This window comes from Montipora capricornis, chromosome 6 (genome assembly GCF_036669925.1).
Source record: "Montipora capricornis isolate CH-2021 chromosome 6, ASM3666992v2, whole genome shotgun sequence".
Taxonomy (NCBI): Eukaryota; Metazoa; Cnidaria; class Anthozoa; order Scleractinia; family Acroporidae; genus Montipora; species Montipora capricornis.
In genome coordinates this window covers 2,441,772-2,469,196 of record NC_090888.1, presented here as the reverse complement: position 1 = coordinate 2,469,196, position 27,425 = coordinate 2,441,772, and the positions used below count along the sequence as shown (strand labels likewise).

At 40.3% G+C, this 27,425-nt stretch overlaps 2 protein-coding genes across 4 annotated transcripts in view; one reads left to right on the top strand and one right to left on the bottom strand.

Moving 5' to 3' along the window:
* Positions 1-15,105: 15,105 nt before the first annotated feature.
* LOC138054590 (membrane progestin receptor delta-like) lies at positions 15,106-17,119 on the bottom strand. Its single transcript, XM_068901095.1, has one exon. The coding sequence runs from the start codon at positions 16,798-16,800 to the stop codon at positions 15,670-15,672; it is 1,131 nt and encodes a 376-aa protein (XP_068757196.1). The 5' UTR covers positions 16,801-17,119; the 3' UTR covers positions 15,106-15,669.
* Positions 17,120-23,391: 6,272 nt separating this feature from the next.
* Positions 23,392-27,425, top strand: part of LOC138054589 (membrane progestin receptor gamma-A-like) — a 4,249-nt gene continuing 215 nt past the window's right edge. The window contains exons 1-2 of one of the 3 annotated variants that reach the window (XM_068901092.1): positions 23,392-23,524; positions 25,309-27,425. The exon at positions 25,309-27,425 is cut by the window's right edge and continues 215 nt beyond it. In XM_068901092.1, coding sequence (XP_068757193.1) covers positions 25,345-26,385 — 1,041 coding nt within the window. In that variant the 5' untranslated portion in view covers positions 23,392-23,524; positions 25,309-25,344 and the 3' untranslated portion in view covers positions 26,386-27,425. The other 2 variants (XM_068901094.1, XM_068901093.1) reach the window with 2 other exon arrangements.

Sequence of the window (27,425 nt, the reverse complement as noted above, 5' to 3'; positions counted from 1 at the left end):
GCTTTTAGAATCTCTGTACGGTGGCCAATTTACATTATCAACTGACTCCGTTGATAAAACCAAATTTTTGTATAAGAAGAGAAATCCCCAACTAGGATTCGCGATTTTAACGATTTTTGAGAACACTGCAAAAAATCACAAAAATCGCAGAACACTGAAGAGCTAGACAACACTAAAAAGTCAAAAAAAGTCAATATATTTAACGTCGGTAGTTCCTTCAGTTACGAAACTGGTATCTATGGAAGCCGTCGGTGCGCCTTTCACACCCTTTCCTCTGTCAGTGCTCCGTTTCACGGAGCTATCGGCTACACGGATCAAAGGAAAGTGGAAACAGACGTTGAAGTCACCGAGGATCGCACAGGGGACCCCTTGCTCCGAAAGCCGCGCGCTGTCTAGCTCAGTAACTGAGCTACGCCTGCAAATGTTGGTTTTTGAGGAGAGGGAAAAACCGGAGTACCCGGAGAAAAACCTCTCGGTGCAGAGTAGAGAACCAACAAACTCAACCCACATATGGCGTAGAATCCGGGAATCGATCCCGGGCCACATTGGTGGAAGGCGACTTTGTCTGTGGGTCACAACCCCGAAAAATTAGGAGCCAGACGACAGTTTGGTATTTTACACCGGCCTTGGGAATATTGCCAGCTAGCAAACGCTAACCGGGTACAAGTGTGTGACACGAACGACCTGGACCGTCTTGTGGCGTAATTAGTTATTATATTTCACTGCAGATGTCAACAACCTACGAACATCAAACTTGTCTTTCAAAACCACTGAACTTTGAATCTGTAGTGAATTGCCAGGCCAATGTTGGAGACGTTTTTGCACTTCAAAATTCTCTTATTGTTTCTTCAAGTTTGCGTTGACGAAGTCAAAAATCTTGTCCTGCGTTTTTCTGGCCTACCTAACTTTGAAATTGCCAGAACATTCAAATTTAAAAAAAAAACAGTTAAAATCGCAAGAATCGCGACTCTTGTTGGGGACTAGTGTTCCCTGCTTTTCAGTGTTCTACGACTACGACAATTTTCATAAAAATCGTTAAAATCGAGATTCTTGTCGAGGACTAATTTTTTCTTGCTTTTCAGCGTTCTGCGATTTTTGCGACTTTTCGCAAAATTCACAATTTTCGCAAAAAGCGTTAAAATCGCGACTCTTGTCGGGGACTAATGTTCCCTTGTATTTCAGTGTTCTGCGATTTTTCGCAAAATTCGCAATTTTCGCATTTGCGTGCAAACCTGGACATATCTCCATCACTGAGCAACACTACGTTTTAGGAACTGGTAGATTTAACATTCTTTAGCATGATGCTCGACTTAAGGAAGAACTTCTCTAACCTTGTATTTTCTGCAAAACCCGAATATACACCTCCACTTGGATCTGATTTTGACACCAGAACAGCGTCCAGGGAAGTTGATCAGAAGCGATTGACAGAGTATCATAGTCACGAATATGAGGGACATTTTTGCAGCCATGGTGGATTTCTCAGAGTTTCTTGATAGCCCAACGTCAATATATAGGGTTTGGCCTCCATGCTTTTATAGAGGCGAAGCAATATCATAATAAAGACGGACACATTTCCTCAGTTTTTGATAATTGTCAACACCAACTTGGTGATTGGTAAATTACCTCAGACTCAAAGCTTTTAACGTTATTAATTGATTAGCACAAGACTTCGTGTGGTGTCTTTAAAACAGCAATGCTAGCGTTCGTAACTAATTACAGCCACGATACCGGCCAGCATTTTCTCGAATTCCTATATATTTTCTTGGAGCTCCGCCCACAGTCATTACAACATGGTTATGAAGCATGGGCGTATTATAATAGCGTTCCATTGTTCAGCGACGAAGTCTTCTGCTCATATAGCCACCCACGCAGACACTCTGTGAAATGTTTGAGTGTATACTTGTCGTTTAAATTGCAGTTGTCTGAAAGTGACAACACATGTTTAACTGAACATAGCTATATGACCAGTAGCCTCCCACACTCTTAGGGCTTCCTCCCCACGAGTGTCTGCTGAAAGATCCTGAAAAGAGCCTCAAACGAGCTCGTGAGGAAGGAACGCGTAACGAAGCCCTAAAGACCGCAGGGTAAAAATTATGTCCTGCGTCTTGACAGGAAACGGCATTAATCTGTCAACGGAAGTGAAAACATCATTCTCTGAAAACATAAGCGCAGCGCCACCAGTCTTCTGCACTCAACGCCTATAACGCGATGGTTCTCGCAATAGCTTTTTCATTGTCAAAATACGAAAAACAGTCGGGTTTGTCGCACACAAACCCTGTTATCAATCCACTGGTGAAAATGCGACCCCATCCAGCGGCACATCCCCATTAACTTATTTATGGGAAGTAACACGGCCCTCCCCCCCGCCCCCTTCCCCCTCCGGCCTCCGGGCGTGTTGTCTATTATTATAAGAGTAAGTGTATGCATGAATGTTTCTGCTCAAATTACTTTCCAACGAAATGGCAGAAATAGGGCCTGAAGGCAGCTATATTTAAGTCTCACTAGTGACAATAAAACACAGAAAATGCAAGTGAAATTGTTTTCCCTAATGATAAGGTGGGTTTTATATCTAATTGTTACTTTGTGCAAGCCTCAACTCTGAAAAATTACCATTCAACAATCATGCTCTGGCCATTTGTATCCAACGCAAACGAAACAGGCAGATCTTTCGGTAACCAGTGCTGCTCCTTATAAATTTCGCCAAAGTCAACAAAATTTCATATTCCATTTAATGTCGAAAGAAACACGTTCCCTTCTTGTAAAACAGCAGTAGAAATAACGTTTACAGCAGTCAAAGACTCACTGTATAGTTCTTCGTGTCTAAACGGCCGACTATCTACTAGTTTTCCGATTTTTATATAAATTTTTCATGTCACTTTGGTAAAAGGAATGTAAAACTATAAAACCTCCATAAACATTTCCAACGACTGAATTCGTTTTACTATTAAATGGCCTGTTCTGTTCTCTCAGAGAGTAGGAATGTGAAAATAACAAAATTTCACGCTTTAGGTCTCCTTTCCGCAACTCCCCGGTTTTACCACGGTCGCGCTTCAGTCCTGCGTTTTCCCATTTCCATTACACCCTACGGCGTAAGACAGGCTAGAATTTAAAGTTATAAGTTATAAGTTATAAATTTATGTATCTGTCCGCTTATTGACAATAAAAATTAGGCAATGAGTGCGCGAAAATTTTACAGTCATTGTAAAATTCCCAATTTTCGCAAAAAGCGTTAAAATCGCGACTCTTCTCGGGGACGTACTAGTGTTTTCTTGCTTTTCAGCGTTCTTCGAGTTTTGCTATTTTTCGCAAAATTCGCAATTTTCACAAAAATCGTCGACTCTTTTCAGGGACTAGTGTTCTCTTGCTTTTCAGTGTTCTGCGGTTTTATGGAAAATTCATAATTTTCACAAAAAGCGTTGAAATGGAGCCTCTTGTCGGGGACTAGAGTTTTCTTGTATTTCAGTGTTCTGCGATTTTTGCTATTTTTCACAAAGTTCCCAATTCTTGCATTTGAGTGCAAACTGCACATATCTCGAGACATCACTGAGCAACACTAAGTTTTAGGAACTGGTAGATTAAAAGATTCTTTACGCATGATGCTCGACTTAGGGAAAAAATTCTCCAACCTGACGTTTTGTGCATGACATGTATATACATATTTAGCTGAGTTTGCGCTGCGTTGCGTTGCTTTGAGTTGTTCACCAAAACAGCGTCCAGGGAAGTTGATCAGAAGCGATAGACAGAGTATCATAGTCACGAATATGAGAGACATTTTTGCAGCCATGGTGGATTTCTCAGTGTTTCGTTATAGCCCAACTTAGGGCTAACGCTCACATGGTTCATATGGGGTACAAAACTAGCACTTCTCATTACACTCTAGTCAGTTAAAACTGTTGAAATATAAAGTGCTTCACGGCCAACGTTTATAAAAAACGTAACCCTTCCTTGTACTTGTACATGCATGTTCATTGCCGTGACTTCAACTCATCTTCATTTCCCACGTTATGCTCCCATCTGACCTTGTAGCTCAGTTGGTAGAGCAGCGGTGATCTAACCCGAAGGTCGTGGGTTCACTTCCCACCCTTTTCAGAGTTTTTCTCTGTCCCTGTATGGGCCCATTTCCATTAGTAGGGCTAACGCTCGCATGGTTCATATGGGGTACAAACTAGCACTTCTCATTACACTCTAGTCGGTTAATTCTGTTGAAATATAAAGTGCCACACGGCCAACGTTTGTAAAAAACGTAACCTTTCCTTCGATATATAGAGTTTGGGCTGAATGATTTTATAGAGGCGAATCAATTTTATAATGAAAAGACTGACAGATGTCCTCAGTTTTTGATAATTGTCAACGCCAACTTGGTTATTGGTAAATTACCTCAGACTCGACTCGAAGCTTTTAACGTTATTCAGTGCACTAGTAATTAGCACAAGACTTCGTGTGGTGTCTTTAATTAGCTTCCGTAGCTAATTACAGCCACGATACCGGCCAACATTTTCTCTAATTCCTATTTTCTTGGAGCTCTGCCCACAGTCATTACAGCATGGTTATGAAGCATGGGCGTACCTTTCAATCATGCTCTGGCCTTTTGTATCCAACAGAAACGAAACGGACAGATCTTTCGGTAACCAGTGCTGCTCGTTATAAATCTCGCCAAAGCCAACAAAACTTCATATTCCATTTATTGTCCAAAGAAACACGTTCCCTTCTTGTAAAACAAAAGTAGAAATAACGTTTACAGCAGTCAAAGACTCACTATATAGTTCTTCGTATCTAAACGACCGACTACCTACTAGTTTTCCGATTTTTATATAAATTTTTCATGCCACTTTGGTAAAAGGAATGTAAAACTATAAAACCTCCATAAACATTTCCAACGACTGAATTCGTTTTACTATTAAATGGCCTGTTCTGTGCTCTCAGAGAGTAGGAATGTGAAAATAACAAAATTTCACGCTTTAGGTCTCCTTTCCGCAACTCTACGGTTTTTGCCACAGTCGCGCTTCCTGCGTTTTCCCATTTCCATTACACCCTACGGCGTGAGACGGGCTAGAATTTAAAATAAAAAATATACTGTAGTTCAAAGAAGTGCATGGATTTTGTTTATATTAAGGTTGGCTTCCTGTCTGGATCAGAGTCTAAAGCTCCCTTAATTTCATCGGGCAGAGGACCCAGCTTGGCCTTTGTGAAAATGAGCTGTGCCATATAGGCGAAGCTTTCTTGCCTTACGACAAAACAGCGCTGCTTACATTACAATGCTTACACTGTTTACGATCCGATACTTACAATAATATTATGATACTTACACTACTTAAAATACTTTCATTACGATACTAGCGCTATAGCACTACTTCCAATTCGATACTTACACTATTTCCATAACAATACAAAACTATACCCTCAAACACACACGCGCAGTCTTCCAATCCCTAATAAAATTACTTACGTGTTCAAATCTTTTCCTTAATTTTATTTGACCGGTTGCATACACAGACAGAGCGAGCAGTGGGTAAAAAAATTAAACAAGCAGACCTCACAAGGTACTGGATACTCGCATTGATACTTACGTCGTAAACTTAGAAGGGTCAGATAGAAAAAACGAAATTATGGGATATCGAGATGATGTTCCTGTGTAAGGAGCTTATCCCATTTTTTTTTTAATAATGGAAAGAGAGCTTGTTTTCCTCTTTAGCTATCCGATGCTCCATTTCATAAACTGCCTTCACTTTTACCAAAAATATTGCACGTGTTGGTAAAACATTTTTTGAGTTTACAGCTGCAGCTGTATTGTTTCGAGAGCAATATGAGGTGATTAAACAGAAGCGAGTCTTTAAGTGGTCGAGTAATACCAAGAACGGATATCAGCCTCGGAAATTGCGTAGTTTCAGAAAACGGGTTGTATTGAAGCCCAGAAATGTTGTACCACAGAGCTGTGAAAAAACAAATGAGGCATGTTTTTCTCTATAATTGTATGGCAGAAAATATACAGAGAGAAGATTCACTCTTCCCAATCTTAAGAAAAAATCATTAAATGGTAGAATTCTATGCAAAAACCTTGTATTGGAATTCGCACGACTTCACCTTGTTTCACCGTTGAAGGGTGGAGATTCATCGGGGGCATATTGTTCTTCTTCTTTTTTTTTTTCGCTGTGGTTGGCTTAGATAGCTTTGAAACTATGAAAGAAGTGATAATTCTTCTTTGAGGTTATGATTCCACTTCTGAATACTCGACCCCTTTGTAAGGTATCGTTTTTAGAAGTATACCAATCTTTTATTCGTAGCCATAAGCTTTTTCCATTCGGGTGGAAGAGAATAAATAATACAGACCCTTGAGATAGAGAAGATCTAATAAAGTTAGTTGCCATTCTGTTATATGCAGCTTAACACAGACCAATTCATATAAATCCCCGACTTTGCAGAGTCCTTCAGTTTTTCCATCCACACAAATGAGCGTATTATTCCAATCTGATTAACTATCTCATCAAGAGAGGAGGGATTGGAGTTGTTCAAAGTGGCCCAAGCAATCAAACATTCCTTACAAACTCTTGGTAGTTCTAAGGCCCTGTTTAAATGGTCTCGGGTACCCGAGACAACCCTCCTTCCCGAGACAACTTTATCGAGCGTTTATATGAGAATTGCGTGACCGCGACGAAGTTGCCCCTACTTAATTATGCATTTATTTTAAGAGTCATCTTAACAACTGTCTTAACTTAACAACTGTTGAAAAAGCCCACGCCCCTTAGAAATGCTAACCCTAGGCCTAATTAGGTCTAAAACAATATTTAGGCTTAATTTTTAACATTTCTAAAGGGGTTGGGCTTTTTCAACAGTTACATTATAACCTCAGTCTGCATTTTACCCCTGGTCTGCACTCTGAATTTTAAACTGACCGTGTTTAGGTACTTTCTGTATTGGTAAAACAATGACCTGTGACCTGTGACCTGTGACCTGTGCTTTGTACCTGCCGGTCTCGCCAGCCAGGGTTACCCTACTTGCCGAGTTGTCTCGCCCACCCGAGTTGTCTCGCCCTGCTCATGTAAACGGTTGATAGAATTTTTTAAACAAATGAGTGAAAAAATATCTCGCCCACCTGAGACCATATAAACAGGGCCTAAATGTAGTTTCGAATACTTAAAATTACAAAGAAATAACACCTTACCTCCAGCTTTTTTCAGAAAATGAAAACTTTGCGCTCGCAATGTGCGGATACTCTTCCCTGTATCTTTTCTGCTGCTCTGTTGAGAAAACCTTAGGTTCTTTGAGACCAGTCACTGGCAAGCTCTTACCGAAGTCAATAAAAATAGGATTGTACTTGCCTTTTCTTGGATTGTTTAGAACAACATTGTTTCCCTTGATGTCATTATGGGCGAATCCAGCGTTGTGGACGCGAATGAGAGCTTCTGCCACTTTTCGAATGACATCCAGTCACTCTGTTACTACTAGGTACCCGGTGGGACCCGCGGTGGCCTCATGGTTAGAGCTAGCGCTCGATTCCCGGTTCGGGTCCTGGCCGGGGGCATTGTGTTGTGTTCTTGGGCAAGACACTTTACTCTCACGGTGCCTCTTTTCACCCAGGTGTATAAATGGGTACCGGCGAAAATGCTAGGGGTAACCGGCCTTGTGATGGACTAGCATCCCATCCATGGCCAGGGGGGAGTAGAAATACTCCAAGTCGCTTCATGCCACAGAAACCGGAGATAAGCGCCGGCCTGATGGGTCTTTCTAGGCTCTTAACAGAGACTTTACCTTTAAAGAACTTACTCTGGTACTGCACATATCGCCACTTTGATCAACGCGCTGAAAATCGTGAGAGCTGAGCAACGGTCTTTTGCGCCATGAAATTCGGCGGGGCTGAAACACAGGTCACAGGTCAGGTCAGGTCAGTAGGATGAAGAATTTTTTCTGCCAAGGAAATAACAAGAAATATAAATATAATTAATCAAATTAATTATGGCAGTACCCATAACTCCTGTGATCACGTGATTTACCTTCTAAAAAGCCACAGAATTGGCGGGTTCAAGCGAAGCCGAGAACAGGGTAGGAAGCAATTTGCACGTGAAATTCATTGTTTTCGTTCTGCTGGAACGGATTTAATCGCGTAGAGCCACATTACAGTAAACAATGCGGCGCATTCTTAGTGTTACGGTTGAACCAATTATGAAACATATATTATACATGTAAGACGTGGCCGTATAGAAATCTAGAGATTAACTACTGTAACACAAAATTCATATCTTCGAGCTAACGTGTACTTTTCTTTTTATTACATACACTGATGAGTTTTTTACTCACCATTTTTCGTTCTCACCGAGCACAAACTTGATCGCAAATTCGTGCAGTTGGGCGGCAGGAATTTCTTCAATTTTCGTATTTCTTCTTCACTTTCGAGGAATTCCTTGAATAATTTTAATTTTTATGAATTTTTTTCTTCGTGTGAGTTTTCTTGTTTCTCAGAGAAGGGTTTTCCGTCTTCTTCAGAGAACTTCACGAATCGATCGCTCGCCATTTTTCACTGACTGTTTGCACAAACAACCATGCAAAGGCGGGAAATGACGTCATCAATATAGACATAGCCTCCCACGTAGACACTCTTAGGGATTCAACAGACTTAACTATTAGAGGGTGTCGTGAAGTGCTAGTTTTCTACCCAGTAACCTTAAACCTTGAAGTGCTAGTTTTTCTATGGGTAGAAAACTAGCATTTCACATCTCCCTCTAATAGTTAAGTCTTTTGAAATATAAATGCTACAAGAAAAACGTTTGCAAAAACGTAACCTTTCCTTGCACTCTTGGGGATTCTGAGCGTCTGCTGAAACGAACCGGAATTTAAGTAGACCAATCACAACAGACTTCGAAATTCTGGAAGTGCACTTTAGACCCTGAGAAAACTTTGAGAAAACTGCAAGAAGATGAGCTTCTTGTGTTAGGCATATTAAATCGCTGACTTAAATTCTTATCAAAGAATCAAACGTATAAATTTCATGCCGTTTGACTTAGATCTTTGCGGCTCTTCACAGAATGAGTACGGTATAATTCGTATGGTTGAAACATTTCGCTCCCGTGCGATTCGATTTAAACCTATTTGTGGCGTCCGCTTCCAAGGGATTGAAATCATATTTACATTTCTTTCCTCGCTATTTCAGTGGAGTCGTTTCGTTTGAATAGTCCCATTTATTTTCCTCTAGTCCTTCGATTGAACTGATTAAGGTTTGCTTTTTCAAATCGAAGAAACACTGAGTACGAACGATCCGTTCGCAACACAGAAACATTAAATCAATTTTAAAGACCAAAAGCAGCCTGAAAATTTCAAGTTTAAAGGTAATGATTTTTCTCAAGCTTTCTTTTCGCTACTGTCCTAGTTGCGTTCACTGCTGCGCTTGAAGGTGATGGTTCTCGCGCATTTCAAATCAACTACCCAGTTCAACAGTTCAAATACAATCGCAGTACTTTAATATTAATTTTGTATTAGTATTTATATATTTCCACGGCTCACAATTTTACTAGTAGATGAAACGACACCATACTCTTGCTAAGCACTTACATTTTGACTTGCGATTGTTCAAATGCATAACCCACCGGGGAAACAAAAATAGTATTGGTGACGTGTGAGAGGTATTATGGGTGTGACTGACAGATATATAAAGTAGGCCGTTACGATTTGAAAACTACTCTAGTTCAGCAACGATTCAGCTCCTAAGTTTAATTACGTTTGACTTACGTGTGTATCGTTGGTTTCCATAATATCGTAACTTAGCCCCCGGAGTTAGTGGCACCGCAGTTGGTGAGGGTATACATTCCGTTTTTTTTTTTCCACAAAGTGTTTTTGGGTTTTCCGGCAGTGTCGTACTAATTTACTCATAATTGGTTTGTCTCTGGAGACACATGTCTGTGTGTATGACGAGGAATTATGAGCAGTACTTATCAGTGTTCCTTCAATAAATCGGCGTATGAGGTCTTTCCTGACCTATAGGCCCCTGTATCTACACTGTTGTAGGTATCTCATTGGTAGTGGACACAAAATTTAATGTTTCTGAGCTGAGAAATATTTTGAAAAGGTTTCGTCCCTTTCATGATTCATCCAAAGAAGAAGTTGACGCATTGACTCTCCCAGGGAAGATCTATACAGCGCTGATTCGTTCCTCAGTAGCCCGCACATGATTTGCAGATGACAGTTTCTTAACAAAGGGAAAGGAATGTGTGGCTCGTTTCAGCAGACGCTCGTGGGGAAGGAACGCGTGACGAAGGCCGCCTAAGAGTGTGTGCGTGGAAGGCTACTTTAGACACCACTCTGACGCCATTCGGTTCCCGCATGCAGTTTCGTGTGAATTTTATGAGTGGTGTATTTTCCAGTAAAACACTTTATAATAATAATAATAATAATAATAATAATAATAATAATAATAATAATAATACCTTAACGTTCAGTCTCAGCCCCCAAAATAGTCTTTCTTATTATATAGACAGTGGGAGACGCTGTGGCCTCGTGGTTGGTGTGCTCGACTCCGGATCGAGTGGTCCGGGTTGGGGTCCTGGCTGCAGACATTGTGTTGTGTTCTTGGGCAAGACACTTTACTCCCAGTGTGCATCTCTACACCCAGGTGTATAAATGGGTACCGGCGAAATGCTGGGGGTAACCCTGCGATGGACTAGCATGCCATCCAGGGGGGAGTAGAAATACACCTAGTCATGCTATGGAAACCAGGGATAAGCTCCGGCGTGTTGGGCCTCTTACTCGGAAGGTCTTACCTTATCTACTTTATAGACAGGAGTGTTTTACTGGAAAATACAACACTTATAAAATTCATACGAAACTGCATCCGGGATCCGAATGGCGTATTTTCCATATCCTAACTAGTGAGGATCACTAGTGAGGATATTAATGACGTCATTTCCCGCCTAAGGTAGATCTGTGCTACGAAGAAAGTAACCCAAAAAACCCTCAATTTGGCTAACCCTAGGCCTAACTATGCCTAAAGTTGGTTTTTAGGCCTAGGGGTAGCCAAATTGAGGGTTTTGGGTTACTTTTCTTTATTTCCAAGTCTTGGGTCTTAGGGTCTTAGTTGTCTTCGTTTTCAAGACACCCCTGTTTTGATTGGCCTTTACAAAGTATGTGGGCGTGCCGAATCTCCCAAGGGAGACGTTCTCAAGGCCGTAGCTAGAAATTTTTGACTGGTGGGCAATAAAGCGAGGTCTGAAAAAATGCTTTTTCAGAACATTTTGAAATGAATGCAGAGGTATTAAATGCTAATCAAAAGTAAGCGTTAATCCTACCAGGGTAAGTCTAGGATTTCTCCAATTCGATTTTCTACTAAAAGTTTTCGTACTTCAAAGTTAATTATGGCTTAGAATCGACGATATAAATACTTACTCAGGGAACTCAGTTAAAACTAAGCCAGGTTCGTTCACTTCCGCTAGTTTTGTTTCATTTGCTAAATCACCTCAGGTTCCGGTATGTAATCCGTCCCACGATGAATAAGGAACATCTCTTCAGATGCTTAAATGGCGACCACAACACTTTATCATTATACCCGCTATAGGTCTGGGGAGACTACCTTGTATACCAATTCCTACTTATTCCAGGGTATTTATACCAAAAAGTGAAAATGACGTATTGTATTCGAATATTGCTGCCCCCTTCTCCCCTGTCTCATAACGACAAGCGATCGGTTGTGAAAAATTTCAAACTAACAAGTTAATTTCAGCAAATTTAAGGTTTTCTGCTCAATACTTCACAAAAAGAATTTTTTTTCCAAAATATATATTTTGGGGGGGGGGTGGGGGGGGGGAACTGCCCCCCTTGCCCCTCCGCTAGCTAGTCTTCTACGGCCTTGGTTCTATAAATAAATCTACTCAGTAATTGTAAATGTAATTTATTCTCCACAAACTAAACAAATTTACAAATAAGATGTGAGTAATAGAAAAGGGCAAAAATAGTGAACTAATACTTTGCCCAGGTAATTGGAAAAATGTATGGAATTCTTAATTAAGTGGTTAAAGAGAAGAAATGCTAACACAAGAAGACATACAATAAGCAAATAAACACAACTAGTCAAAACACCTATACTGTACATAATATATACAAAAGCAATATATTTAAGTATAAGTAGATAAAGCGACTAAATCAATCTAGCATTTAGTATTGAGATAAGTAATTTTTGAAAAAAGTATTCTTGAATAGTTTTTTTGTAGGCCCAGAGCGAATAAAAAGGGGAAGAACGTTCCAAAAGTATCCTCCAATCATAGTGGGAGAAAATTTTCTAATGTTTGTTCTATAAGAGGGAAGATACAGTTGTTCTGAAGAGACATTATGAGTAGTATAACTACCGGTATGTTGTTCAGATAGAGAAGAGGTATTGTAAAATTAGAGGGTTTGGAAACACATGGAGACATGTATGAATTTTTACAATGTCTGAAAATTTCAAAATGCCTAAATTGATATAGTGTGGGGTGATATCCATAATAGGTACATCAGGAATTATCCTAATTAATATTACCCTATTCTGGAGTTTAACTACATCATAAATGGGACTATAATAATTGTTACCACACAGTATGGAACCATACGTCAGATAAGGATATATGAAAGAGTGATCGATAGATATTAATTAGAGTTTCTTTAGATAGGAATTTCTTTACTATTATCATAATGTTTATGTTTTTACTTATATTGGACCAAGTATACTCTATGTGATCATGCTAAGAAAGATGATAATCAATAATTAGTCCAAGGTATTTGACGTGAAAGAAGTAGTTAAGAGGTTGACTGGCCAAGATTAAAGGAAGATGAAGGTTTAAGAGTTAATTTCTGCCTTAAAGGCTGGAATATAATCGTTTTAACTCAGATTTACATGTAATGTTGATCTATTTGCACAAAGTCAGTCATATATCTTGGGAAGTTCAGTATTAATATCAAGTATCAGACTATCAAGATCTTTACCACATGCAGTGAGTGAAGTGCCATCAGCAAGAAGGCATGTGGAAAAGTAGGAGGTAGCTCTGGTAAAATCACTAATACAGATCAAAAAAAAGAATTGGGCCAAGAAAAGGTCCTTTCAGTACCCCCCAACTTAATTGCTTGGATATCTGAAAAGACACAAATTATTCACAAAAGGTTTTTGTATTCTTTTTCTGAAGATAAGACATAAGCCACAAATTTTCAGGGCCCACAATTCTGTAGTGGGACAATTTAGATAAAAGAATGGAATGATTCACAGTATCAAAAGCTTTACTAAGGTCTAAGAAGAGTGTTACTGCAAAATATTCACCACTATCGAGGCATTTGGTAATTTGTTCAAATCAAGTGAACTAAGTCTACTCGGGAAAGGGTTGACTGACCAAGGCCAAGCATGGGAGACAGACAGATGTTCCCCTTGATGGGCATGTACTAAAACCCGAAACACCGAAACGAAACCATCGGAACGAAACCACCGAAACCACCGAAACCGCCAAAACCATCGAAACACCGGAACGAAACCACCGAAACCACCGAAACAACGGAACGAAACCATCGAAACGAAACCACCGGAACACACGAAACAGCTATAAAGAACTTGAACAAAACAATCGAAACTGACTCGATTGCAGTATAAAATTTGACCTCCGGGCTGATTGTCGGTTATAATAATTTCTCGAATGGTTTCCTTCAAGTTTCCTGATTCAGTTGCTCTTTATTCACAATCTTTGCAGATTCCCGAAGCACACCAGAAGATTCTTTAATTTCATTATTTTTCCTTTATTAACTATGTCAAGCAATGATGCGCACACGGCGTACAAGTGAAAACGAGGTTGGAACAGTGCAAAGACCAAGGCAACAAACAAAAATACGAGGTGTCGACAAAGTTATGATAAAAGAATGTTAACGCATTTGTAAATTATTGTATTATTGAAATGTACTTGCATTTCGAAGAGATAGTTAATGGTGGAGACTGAATTTACCAAGTCTGTTGTGTGCTTGTGCAGAAGGGAACAACTTTCAACAAAACGACTAATTTTCCTTACAGTGAAACTACATCACGAGTGAAAGAATTTCAGAAAATCTCGCGATCTGCATGGTCATTTTGGCTGTTTCGATACCTGTTTCGGTGTTTCGATGGTTCCGGTGGTTTCGTTCGGGTGTTTCGATGGTTCCGCTGGTTTCATTCCGGTGTTTCGATGGTTTCGGCGGTTCCGGTAGTTTCGGTGGTTTCGTTCCGATGGTTTCGTTTCGGTGTTTCGGGTTTTAGTACATGCCCCCTTGATGAGCTGCTGAGTTTTTGTAATGAAAGAAAAATAACAAGGAGCGGCATTACCGTATCTGTTAGACGAGGATCCGATCTAGTTCCATCATTTCGTCCAAAACGGTCACATTCTGACGCGAGCCCAAATCTATCACAACCTCATCTTCTTATGCTACTACATACAAGTCTTGGAATTTTATTTTTTTTCACAGCCAAATCTACATCTCTATTGAGATTATATCTTTAGATTCCTTTTTTCTGCCATCTAACAATGGAATTTCTTCCTTTTCTTCAAACGCTAAGGTGAACTTAACATTGTCAGGACAGCTGCTCTGTTTTTACCGTTTGACCCTAATTAGATGCACGCGGATTTCAATAAGCGTCACGAAGTGTCCCCTTGCTCTTCTAGCCAACTTCAACATCACTTGTGTCTCAGAATACAGACAATTTATGTCACAAAGTGTCCCCCAAATGCTTCTCTTTAAGTCAAGATTAACTGCTGCATTTACCCAAAGCTAAAAATAACGCTAACCTTTACCCTTATTTTATTGTTGAAAATAGGTAGCAAATGCTTAGACTTAAAGGGACACTTTGTGTCGGATGTCAAAATTGGGCGTGCATCTAATTAGGGTCAAACCTGGACATAAGCAAAAGGAACAATAAACTTTAACATCAACGACTTCTTGAACAGGTTTAAGAACAAACAATCTTTGTCTCTACAGTTCCGAAGTTTTATTGCCTGGTTCACAGTCCAACTATTTCACAAAACGTCCTAGATCATGTGTTTATATACAGTATTTTCTACTTGATTGTTGACCTGAAGATCATTTTTCAGAACACTTGCAAGATAAATGTATTAAACTACATTCAAGAATTCCGGTACTTCCTTGGTGTTAGACGTTTGTGTGACATTTATTAATATCATGAAAAGAGTTACAAAGACATGTTGAAATATACGAACAAAAAATGTTTAATATAAGTTCGGAAGTACCTACAAATGAGGTCTTTCCATTGTTGATTTCAAAGAGAAATTATTAGTAAATTTACAGTTTTTACGAAACGCAATTTAAATTATGGTGTTTGCTTTGTGCAAATGAGTATCAAGTATTTATGAGTCAATGGATCAATGCGTCAATGAGTTAATGAGTTAGTTCAGTTACCCTAACCCATAAAATGAAAGCTAAAATTTCAGAGAGTGCTTAGGCCTAATCACTGAAAAGAGGGCTTTAAAGGCTTAATCAATAAATTACTGCTATATTGACTGTGAGTCTCATTGACTAATGACCCATGACTCATGACTCAATGACTCATTGACCATTTGACTCATAAATCATGCATGATGGGACCTCTGTACAACTATATATTCCAATATTCATCATTCAGCAGCCACATGTACCCATTGGGTACCTATTTTTTAGATGATGACCAAAGTTGCTGTTGTTATAACTACCACACTATTTAATTTTTTTGTAAAGGAGTCTTGCAAACCAGAAAGAGATTGCAAAATTTCCAACAAAAACTATCAAAGTTGGAAGGATCGTGTGCAAAACTGTTATTCCAACCAAGGAGTGCGTCAAGCGTTCGTTTTCGAGACATCGACGACTTTGCAAGGCATCTCCAAGTATTTTAAACGCGTATTCGGTTGACAAAGCAGCGAAAATATGCAGAAAATGATGGCTGTTTCCTATCATGTCGAATTTCCCAGGAAGCAAGCGCTCGGGCAGCCGACTCGCATAGATAATCCCACCTGCGATGGCGTAGAAACAATGGCGCACAAAGTGGGAAATCATTATTTCGTTGCACGAGAGGAAGGACTGGCATGTCGTGACAGCGTGACAACTGCAAATTGTAATGCCAACTACGAGAGACAGAATTGTGTTGATCCAGCCTGCGAAAACTGCCACAACTCGTGCTATTGCCCCGTATGTTTTGTGACTTTTAAAAGCGAATTTGACCAAGCAGCTTAAAAAAGTTGAAAGGAACGATAGAAAAGCACCGATTGCTGTGTAAAGCAGCGGGGATTCGAAGATTCTCCATCCAGTGTTAATTGGTCGGTTATAGAAAAACATCACTTGACCAGAAGTGTACGTATATATGCTAATTCCAGCGTAATCGAAAAAGTAGAAAACACTGTGCATGTGTTCCGATTTGGAGTTAAAAATATGAGCAATGGAACTCATCCCAAAAACAGTGCAAGTTCCGATAGCAGAAGACAACATTGGATAGTAGAAATCTCGCTGTGGGGAATCAGGTTTACCCAATTCAAGCAGAACAAGCGTATATCGCACAATAAAATACAGCGTTGCCAAAACGTGGCTCCAAATATTGAAGGTCTCGTTGTTGATGTGAAAAATTAACTGGAAGCTTTCTTTAAAGGTAATGTTAGGTTTCCTGTAACCAGTGAAGATGTACGGCTCTTGCAGACCCGGTGGAACTTCATCCCGGTTGAAAAGCTGATCCAGTTTGCCATTGTTGTTGTTCATGCCACTGCCTTGATCATTTGACTTTGAGATTTGGAAATTGTTATTTCCAATCTTATTCGATTTTCCTTGAGCAGTAGTCGAGAACTTTGACCGCGATGGCATTGTGAAGTAGATCAATGTTTTTTGCCTGCTTTGCGCTCAAACTTCAAAACAATATTGCAAGCGTATTGTTGGAATGCCAATATTAACTTTATCAAGCATGACCGGAGATGAGTGGACCTTTGGAACCTCAATTTGATAGGACAGAAAATTAAACGGCAACATACGACATAAAACAGAAGACATAAGACATAAAAGTAAAATCTCTTTGTTCGACGAGGGAGAAAGTTAAGCGATACTCCATGGAAGAAAGCAATAAAATTAATGGGCGAATATAAATGAACCTTTTTTTGTGCTAAATCATTTCAATATAAATAATGTCTTCTGTCCGCGATGTTTTTCCGGTTATGGGCTGGTCCGAAGATTCTTATACATTTTTCTGGTTTTTAAAATCGTGATGTTTTTGGTCAAACAATATCAATTGACGCAACACATTAACGGAAAAACGGCTAACCGATTTTCGAAAACTGTAGTTGTCACGTTTAAGGACGGTGCCTACTAATTATATTTTTGCCCCGGTGTGTGATAATGTAGGAAATGTAGCTCTTAACAAGTGTTATTGAAATCTCAAAAAAAATGGGGGTAACCATGCATTTTTCAAAGATAATTCATGAATAATATTTGCAAAAAGCTTTAAAATACAAAGCAATGTATGGCGTTCTTTCTCAAATTGAAGCTTAATTATGTCTCAAAAATGCATGGTTACCCCTAATTTTCTTTTTGGATACCAAGAGTACTTACTAAGATCTACTTTCTCCGGATAGTTTTAAACCGCGCAAAAATATCCCTGTATTAGTAAGCATCGGCGATAGGAAATCCGAGTATGTGGAACTGCGCAGAACGTATGCGCAATAACAATAGTAGGCACCGTCCTTAATAGGTAAGCCCTGGCCAAACTATCGAATAAAGTTGGATTCAACGTTCCATACTTTGCTCGATCCAACATTGTTCGACCGTTTGGCCGCCTATGTTGGATGATGTTTGTCCAACAATTTTTGCTCGATCAAATGCTGGATAGAGTTTGCTTTTGATCAAACATTTCGCCCAACAATTCTGGTCGACGAAAAAATTAACGTTAGAGTGTTTTGCCACTCTTCCAACAAAGTGGTATCCTGAAGAATCCTGAAGCAGGTCACGTTCGCCCTGCTAGCCAATCATGAATTGCTATTTTATTTTCAAAACTAGGCTTCTCGCGTCATTTGCAAAACAAAGTTGTTGCAATTGATGAAGAGCCAGCTGCAGACAAAAAGGAAAAAAAAACAGAAACGAAAAGAAGCGCCCATGTCTCTGTGACACATTTAGCCCCCTTTATCTTGATCGCGATAAGCGAAGGAAACCCCTCCAGGAAATAGCAGACGCGATGGAGATTCCGAAAGAAGAAGTTACCACAAAGTGGAACGTTTTTTAAAAGAGCTCAGTTGAGGGTCCAACACAACCTCGTCCCCAGGGCGCTTTTCCCTGACTTTAGGTGGCACGGGAATGCCGTCCCACCCAAGGCCAGGAAAAAGCGCCCTGGGGACGAGGTTGGGTCCAACATAGGTTTGGCGGGATGCGGGACGGGGCTTAAAATCGAGGCGGGATGTGGGATATGAAAAAAATGGCAGGCGGGATGTGGGCCGAAGATACGACGGCGAGACCGGGATATGCCCCGTTTTCGTAGGCGGGATACGGGATAGGATAGTTATATGCGGGATAGTAAGTAACCTCAAGTGAGTTGAAGAGCTTTAATTTGCTTGGAGAGTGAAAATTTCGGCTGGAAGACCCTAAAACGATCCCCAGAAACCACGCACACAATTTTCTGTTGTTTTTCCTCTCAGAGTAACAAGTGGCGCGGGTAAGAAGTAACCTTGAGATCAAAGGGCCGATCTCTTTCAACCACGTTGCGTTCGTTGACTACACCGTCAACTTCGCCAACCTCGTCTGAAACCTCTGACATAATAAATTGCGTTGCAATTTATTATCAAAATGAAAGCGTTAGAAGCAGTTTTCTCCGTAAGGAAAAATTTTGCTAGGGATGGTACTCCAAGGAATAATGATGGACTTGCAGCAGCTTTTTCAGCTCTCTGGTATCTACTCAGAATTCAACAGGGTATTATATGTTTGTGACGGCACCCAAACGAGCTGTATCAAGATGTTCACAACCCTTAAGAAAACTACAGAATTCGGCCTTTAAATAAGAGTATGCGAGGTTCTTTTTCTGCATTTTCCTTTCATGAAAAGCACCAGGCGTACGACTCTTGCGACCCTTTAGGTGCGATCTTTAGAGTGGAGCAGGTACTTACAGGTTCTAGAGAAGAATGTAACATCTACCAGGGAACTGAACTGCCCCGTGCCACTTTCTTTAAATGGCCTCGAAGGAAGCTAGGCAGCGAAGACGGTAGAGTCAGGCAGGAAGCTACTCAAATGGTAATTGGACTGACATATGAGGCAAAATCTAGATCCGCTGAAATATGACAACATCGATCTACTGAGTTGCATGACCCTTGATGTAGAAAATCTGCCTTCAGTCGCTCATCACAAAAATCAAGTCTCCAGAGCTTTCCGATATGCGCGCGACTTTGGAAGCACAGCAAAAGAAGCCTTAAAATGCACAGCTGCGACTTCATGGTCTGCTTATTATCACAAAAGCTGTGGGTCATGGTGCTGACTCCCCGAATCTGTCAATACCACTACCTCCAGCGATCAAGGCCACGACAGACGAAAATTCAAGGGTGCAGGACTCGGGACAAGTGCACATGAGTCTATGCGACAGAGAGGTGCGCGCCAGGAAATTACCATGGCAAGGGCTAGGACACTTCCAGATTACTTGTATCAAAAGGAAGTTCAGGTTGGAGAAAAAGTCAGCTTTAAGTCGACTTCAAATGCCACAAACTGAGACATGCCACACCAGGAAGAACCTGAGAAGAATACTGCTGAACACGAAGTGTCCGAATTCGACTCCAGTACGTAGTGATTAAGATAGTTGTGAGGGTTAAGATCTTATAGAAGAAGAAAGCAATTTAGGGAATCTACAAATTACTCGAGATATAGATTCTAACGTTGCTAACGTTCATTTGCGCTGGGTAAGGCACAGCAAAGACACAGCTTCATTACGGCCCCTCACCTGAGCGGACTTAATCACTCAATTATTTCAATCCCTTGCGAGTGGCGTTTTTCAGTCTAACTGAACTTTTGCGTGAGTTAAGTCATGACATTACTCCTAATGTGAGTACGTTATTGAAAGCTATATAAACTGTCGATCAGTTGAAATATGGCGTTGAGCTGGAACAAAGTGGTTTCAGCCAGGCGGGATCGGGATGAAAATGCTCATTGTAACGGGATGGCGGGATGGAATAAAAAATTGCTGCGGGATGCGGGATAAAAAAGCCTATTTTGGACCCTCTCAGTTTAGCTGGGAAGTGCATTCCGAGTTGAAATTAAAGTCCGGGGCAGCGACTAGCGAGCGGTATAAAAGCAAAAGGAAGTTTTTGGATATGACGAAATTCCTAACGGAGGTGGTTCAAGAAAGGAAAAGCGCTGGTAACCTTGTTAAAGAAGAAACAAACAGTGGGGCGGCTGAAGGTGGAGACGATACCGAAGAAGAACCTAAAAGGAAAAGGGTCAAAAAAAGGACATAAAAGCTTTGAAGACGGAATTTCTCACCCAAGCAACCAGTGAAGAAATGTATCTGCATGGCCTACCCCCCGGCTAGGTAGGCCATGCAGATTTTGTTGACCCGAAAGAACATTTCAAGCTACTTTCTTTAGATCTCCGTTGTGTTATTGGTTTCAAAATTTGTTGCCATTCGTTTGTCCATGTTTGTGATGTGGAAACTCATAGAGAAACCATCTGGCGGTTAATAGTAACTCGTCAAGTCAATTGTAATTTACAGTAATTTTCAACCCAACTGCTAAATAATTTTGAACATTATATTTAAAAGTAATGCATTTGAAGCAGCCATTATGCTTTTGTAAAGGTGTTTTTAAGGCAGTCCATGGCCTTTGAATGCATTTTTATATTTACAGGAATGATTAGTTCAATTATTGGGTACAAAATAATATTAACATGAAGCTACAGGTTTCTCTGGAATATGTCTAGACTTATTCACATACAAATGTCCCATTGCCAGCTGACAGCTCCTTCGTTGAAAAAGTATTCTTTGAAAGTATTCCTGATCTCTTTTGCTTCAGTACTAGCATTATGTCTTGTTGAGGGAGTTGGAAGCAGAAGCATCGTTTGCAGTACCCCATCATGACGCCATTGTCTAGGGTACACCGTACCAGTTCTGGAATCCTCATAATCAACAAGATCTGGAGGGCAGTATATGTTTCTTGATGGCCCCTTCTTCAGGAAATTGTGTAGTCTAAGGGCTGCCATTACCAGGAACTCAACTGAGGCAGGAGTTAGAAGCAAAACATTCTTTAGTGCATGCCATCTGTTGATCAGGATTCCAAACAGATTTTCAGGTAATCTCCTTGTTCTGGAGAGCCTGCAAGTTTAGTGGCGGGAATAAGAAAACAGTTGTGTGAAAATATGGAACTAAGTTTGTTGAACTGATAGTGAGAAAGTATTGTTTACATGGAAAGCCGATATTCTGGGATTACTTGTTTTCATTGAAGAGGGCGGGTCGAATTTGATGGGGGGGGGGGGGGGGAGGGGAGGCCAACTTGAGCAATATTAGCTTACAAAGTGAGGGGTACCCAAAAGTTAAAGGAATCTGATGGGCTGCTAGTCAGTTCAGTGCCTGTCAGAGTTCACACAGCTATAAATGTTCTACAATGCCTGAAATGTTTCTGAGACAACCTTGCTGGTGAGGCAAAAAATAAATTAATACACTTTTTCACCTTAAACATCTATGTGCACATCTCCTTTTAGACACATGTTGTTAACAGCTCAATATAAGGTCACACTTTTTAATGTTGATATTAAAACAGCCTTTGCAGATAAAGAACAAGGGAAGTTTATTTAAAACCTTATTACTGTGATGGCAGCATTGAAAACGTTAAACAACAGTCATCAGAAATTTGTGATCCAGGCAACTTGTATACAAAACCCTTAACTTATCCCACAGGCAGACCCTATTGGCTGTCCCCTATGCCTGGGCTCATAGTTGTCTGCTTACAGGAAATGCAATGGGATGTTAAAAATTGATAAAGCATTTTTAGAGAAAGATCACACCTTGAGGGCCATAGGCAGTCATTAAATCTTGGCAAAAGCCATGCCTTGGAAAGCTTCCTTCCTTCAGCTAGATCCACCACTTTCCAACTGCATCTCTGGCCCCCTCTCTTCCCACCCACTGTTATGATAAAGCAGGTTGAGAACGCCTTACCTGTAGTCATAAATTCTCTTATCCACACTCAAGTTTTTCTGGGAAAGGGCTTCATTAAGAACTTCTTTAATGCAAATGCATCATCTCCCACAATGACATATGGTAAAGAGTGAATCCCTTGTGGTAGTGGCGTACTTGGTGGAATTCGCAACTTGTTTCCTTCAACACTTATTCCATATGCCACCATCTGATACGCAGCCATTAGTTCCCACATCTACACAGAGAGCTTCAAAATCAGAACCAGCAATAGCCAATAGGAAAATGGAGTGCGTGTGTTTATAGTTATATTAATGAGACCCCGAGTTTGGATGAGGTTGGAGGGTAATATGTTTCCCGTCCCAAGCAGTTGGGAAAGTTCCATTTCCCTTCAAACTGTTTTGCAATCTGTAGCCATTCCTGCTCAGACGAAGGCACTTTTAAGTAAGAAAGTCCCATCCTTTTGGTTATTGCTTCACACACTTCCGTCACAATATAAGGTACTGCAGGTCTGGTGATCCTAATTTGAAAATGAAGGGATCGAAAACTCTCACCAGTAGTCAGAAATCTGAGCGTCAAAACTAGCCTTTCAGCGGGAACAATCGGTTCACCGCCCATTTTGGTGCTCTGTTTGCATAAGTCCAGTTCAATTGCGTTCAAAATTTCTTTGAACTGATCCGGGTTCATTCGCATCATCTCCTTAAATGCAGGGGTATCCTGCAGCAATAATTGTATTACAGTTTGGAACATTCTTTTTTCGGCTAGTTCTCAAGTTTAAGCATTCCCTAGTAACTGTTTCCCTCGCTTGACACGGTCATTTGGGTCCCCTAACAGCTGGAGAACCATAAACGCTGCAAGCGCTTTTCGTTTGCGTGTTATAGCGCCAACTTGCACCGGTACCTTGTTTCGTCTAGCAATGTTGGAAACTGTTTTGCCTCTATCTCAACATTCACATCCAACAATGTTGGATGTTGGATCCAACTTTGTTCGATAGTTTTTCCAGGGCTTTTACGGCTCGAAAAATCTAATTAAGTGTTTACGAAAAGTTGGTTGCATTCTTTTGATACAAGGACAATTTAATAGTAAAACTCACATGTGCAAGTTAGTTTGGATACTCGGTTCTTGTTGAGGCCAGTTAGAGTGAAAAATTGAAGGGGAATTCAGCCTTCTTCGGAGTATTAAAAACAAATGGATCTGCAAGTACAGGTCACTCGAATAACCAAAACTGGAACCCCTCCAGCTACCTCTTACCTGCAATTGCAAATTAAACTGCCAGTTCGCCCCGAGCATTTTGCATAACAATTATGTTTTGACCACAAAGAAAGCCTTGACTGGTTATTTGTTCTCATTAAGTTATTGATGATATGAAGGCATAGACGCATACACTATTATCTTGTTGAACACCATGATCAGTTGCCGACAAGATGCGATGGGTTTTCCCTGGTAAGTTGCGGCTACAGCTAGACGTTACTTCCTGTAATTTAAAGTACATCTTAAAATAAGGTGATATGTTTAGCTCATTCTTCCTTTTGTCCATGGGTTCTTGAATTTGTAAAAAATCTTTTGGTAACAAAGCAACGTTACGACAAAATTCAAAACTATTTTATGCTACGTTTACTAAAAAAACACTTGGAGAGATGGAAATAATAATTATTTTAGGTAGGTAAATGTTGATTTCGTACCGAAGCGCTGACAAAAAGCGAACTTTTTAACATGCCAAAAATTGAGTTGTTTTTCAGGTAACTCACATCGTGTTATGCTAGCAACATCTCGGTTATTATTGACCGTGGTACCGGATTGCTTTAATATAAAGTCGATGTATGTTTTGACCGAATATTATGTTGTCAAGAACTCTGGTCAAATCATATTGTTCTTTGCTGGTTGTAGCCTCATTAACCACAAATCCTCAGTGGATTTCAATCATACTGATAACAGGGTTTCAACGTTGAAAAAAAGCTGGGTTTTCATTAATTAACCAGCACTTTTTGGCATTCAAGATCTTATTTTGCATATTTTGAAAACAACTACTCGCTTTGAAGTTATCAATTATTACCGTGGAGATTCATCTTTCAAGAGGAGCATCGAACTCACTCTCACAAAATTACAAATTCAGTAAGATTTTACCCACAGTGGGCAGTGGTTGTTTCCCTACCGGCTGAATCACTTCATATTTCCAAGAGGATCGAATCTTCTTCCCGGTATGTAATCGGTGCATTGAAAATCACCGTCAAATTCAGCTGTCGATAAACACCTGAGCGTTGGAGCAGTCTTGTGAATTCTACCGGCTTTCCAGCAATGAAAGTTGTGAAAAGATTCCTCCCATGTTATTATTTTATTTTTTTAAAAAATGCGGTGGCAATGGGGAAATCAACTGAAGAGAACATCTCGAAGGTTACACCATAAAGTGTTAAAGACATTAGTGGAAAACAACACAGGTGACAAACTTATAACCGAAAAAGTGTTATGTAACTTCTTTACCGAACGAATCAAACCACGTGTTTCTTTCATAGTGCATCCACAGACCTAACGAATGCTATGTTCTATATCTGCGATGATGATTTAATCACTTAAATTTCGCAGTTTTTGCCGTGAATTTTTTTAATTTGGGTGGGACTGTGAGAAAGTTAAATTTTCCTCTTTAAGCTGTTCTTCATATACTCCAACAGATTTGATAGTTCCATTATTTCGCCTAATTTTGTCAATAACATTAGTTGTAAATACAAAGTCGACGAATTAAAATGATTGGATTATTTTCTCTGTTTCCCCTCTTGCATTGCGTAATCCGCTATCCACTCAGTTCCTGTAAATGTTTATGTTAAGTACTCAGGTATTTTTTTAAGTTCTTTGTAAACGCCGGTGTACACGGTACGATTTGTCGGCTGGTTCTGTCGGGCCGATAAATCGTACCGTGTAAAAAACATGTAGTTTTTCCTTAAAAGACTTTCCCGTTCTCCTTTTAGTATTTGGATTGACATGACGGTTTCTCTCGCAATGTCGGCCCGACTTAAAAAAATCTGTTTAACTGCAACAGATTTTTTGAATCGGACTGATTTTTATTTCCATGAATCGGTCGTTCATCATGTGCCAAAATACAGGCAAGATTTGCGCTCCGACGCCGTCGGGCCGATAAATCGTGCCGACAAATCGTACCGTGTAAACCAGCCTTAATATTTGGAGAGCTAACTGTATCCGTTTCTCTCAGTGAAATTTCTCTATCTGTTTTGTAGGTTGTGATTACAATGAACACGTAAAATTATGACAAAATGGCAGTTTCTGGTAACGAGAAAAAGCTCCTCTTCAAAGAGTGCGAAGTTCCAAAGGGTCTTCGAGAGCCTTTCATCAGGTCGGGATACAGAAGAGCCTACAGTTCACCTTGGCAATGCTTCAAAAGTTTGTTTTACATCAACAATGAGAGCTTCAATGTGTGGAGTCACATCCTAACCACGTGCTTTTTTGTAATCCGCTATTCAATGGCCATTCATTCCCATGGTAACCCCTTCTTACACCCTTTTAACTGGCCTCTCTTCTCTTCTGCTATTGGAACTTTGACTCTGTATTCCACTAGTTCAATAGCGCATCTTTTATGTTGTATGTCAGAAAATGGTTACAAAACTTGTTTCTTCTTTGACTACGCATCCATCAGCGTGTACACATTTACTTCCAGTCAGGCCATGTTTTTCTATCTCCGACCAGTAAACACTAGCTGGGTCATTTTTCAGTCACCGCGTTTGTATCTATGCCTAGCGGCATTGTTTTCGTTTTTCACAACATACGGTTGTTGCCAGACAGGTGCTTCAGTTAACAAATTCAGTGCCTTCCTCCGTGTTCTTCCAGTGCTCGCCGCGTGGATCAACAGCTTATTGCCATTTATAGCTGGCGTGACGTCGTGTAGTTGTCACGCAAGTAGCACATATTGCACTGCCTTTTCTGCCTGCCACAATGTTTCTCTCAACAACTTTTTCCGTCATGTTTGTTGCACCGTGCTCGCGGGTTTCATGTACAGTACTCGGCTTCCAGAACGTCTTCTTCCCGGTAGATTTGATCTGATTGGAAACAGTCATCACTTTTTACACATTTTTGTTGCCCTGGGAACAGAATTTGCTTTCAAAATCGTTGAATTTGACATCAGGGAGAAGAAAGAGTGGGAAAAGCGCGAAAATATACTGCAGGAAACAACCGCCGAGGTGTCGCTCGCTAACACAGTGGGTGCATCTATAGTGGTGATTATAATAAACGCGGCAATTGCTTTGTGGTTTTCAAAGAAGCTGAGGAACAGCGATTCTAAAAGAAAGAAGGATCATTAGCTAACAATGAGAAAGCGGAATACGAACCTGACGAAGTTACCTTATTGCTTGTCTGAATGCGAGAGTACTGGAAAAGCAAGAAGGAAGCAACTCAATCGCTCAGATGACTGATTTCGAGAACAAAGGAACACAAGCAAATTTTTAAAGGGAACAATTGAACAAGGACTCCCCCCCCCCCCCACCCCCCCACCCCCCTGGGAGGGATTCACTGACATTGTTAAGGAATAAGGAATCACCCTCATCAAGTTACATGGGGATAGTATCCAGCGATTCCTTTTCTGATTTTATTATGCCGACCGAATGACTTGTGAGACGTATGGCCAAAAACCTTTAAAACAGAGTGTGACGGTGCCCACTCGATGGACCACTTCACTTGAACTTCAGATGACACTGATGTGTTTTTAATAACCAAAACTTTTTGCAGGAGATGCGTGACACTTTAAAATAAATAAACAAGTAGAGTGATATAAAATAGATATCAGAAAGTGTCAGTAGTCTTTTTTTTTTAATGTGTTTTTGCCTATCAGAGCAAAAATGAAGTGTCATAAGCGAATTTCTTAAGAGGGTCTGAATGGGGTTAATCGACTAGCGACAAAGGGCGACAAATACTACCGACTACCGACAAAATGAGAAAAAAATTACCGACTACCGACAGAAAAAATATTAACCGACTACCGACATGGACCGACATTGTCGATATTTGTTTTCAGAAGGAAGAGATCAGAAGAGCATTTTGTATTTTTTCTAGTTTACGAAGTAACCACATTAAAGGTAACTATAGAATTTCCCGTCATCTTCTTACTTTTTGGCCGGAGAAGAGCCTTGTCTCATTTCGCAGGACAACTTCCGATACCCGAGCCCACGAAACCTCCCGCTCTAATATTTCAAACAGGTTATTTGTTCACCGTCCAGCCGTCGAAAATGGTCTGATTATTCTTAATTGTCAATTTTTTCCAAGTGAAGTATTATCGTTCATTTTGGACACTGAAAGCTTCATAGGGATCATAGGAAATGAACATATTTCTTTTAAAAGCCAAAAC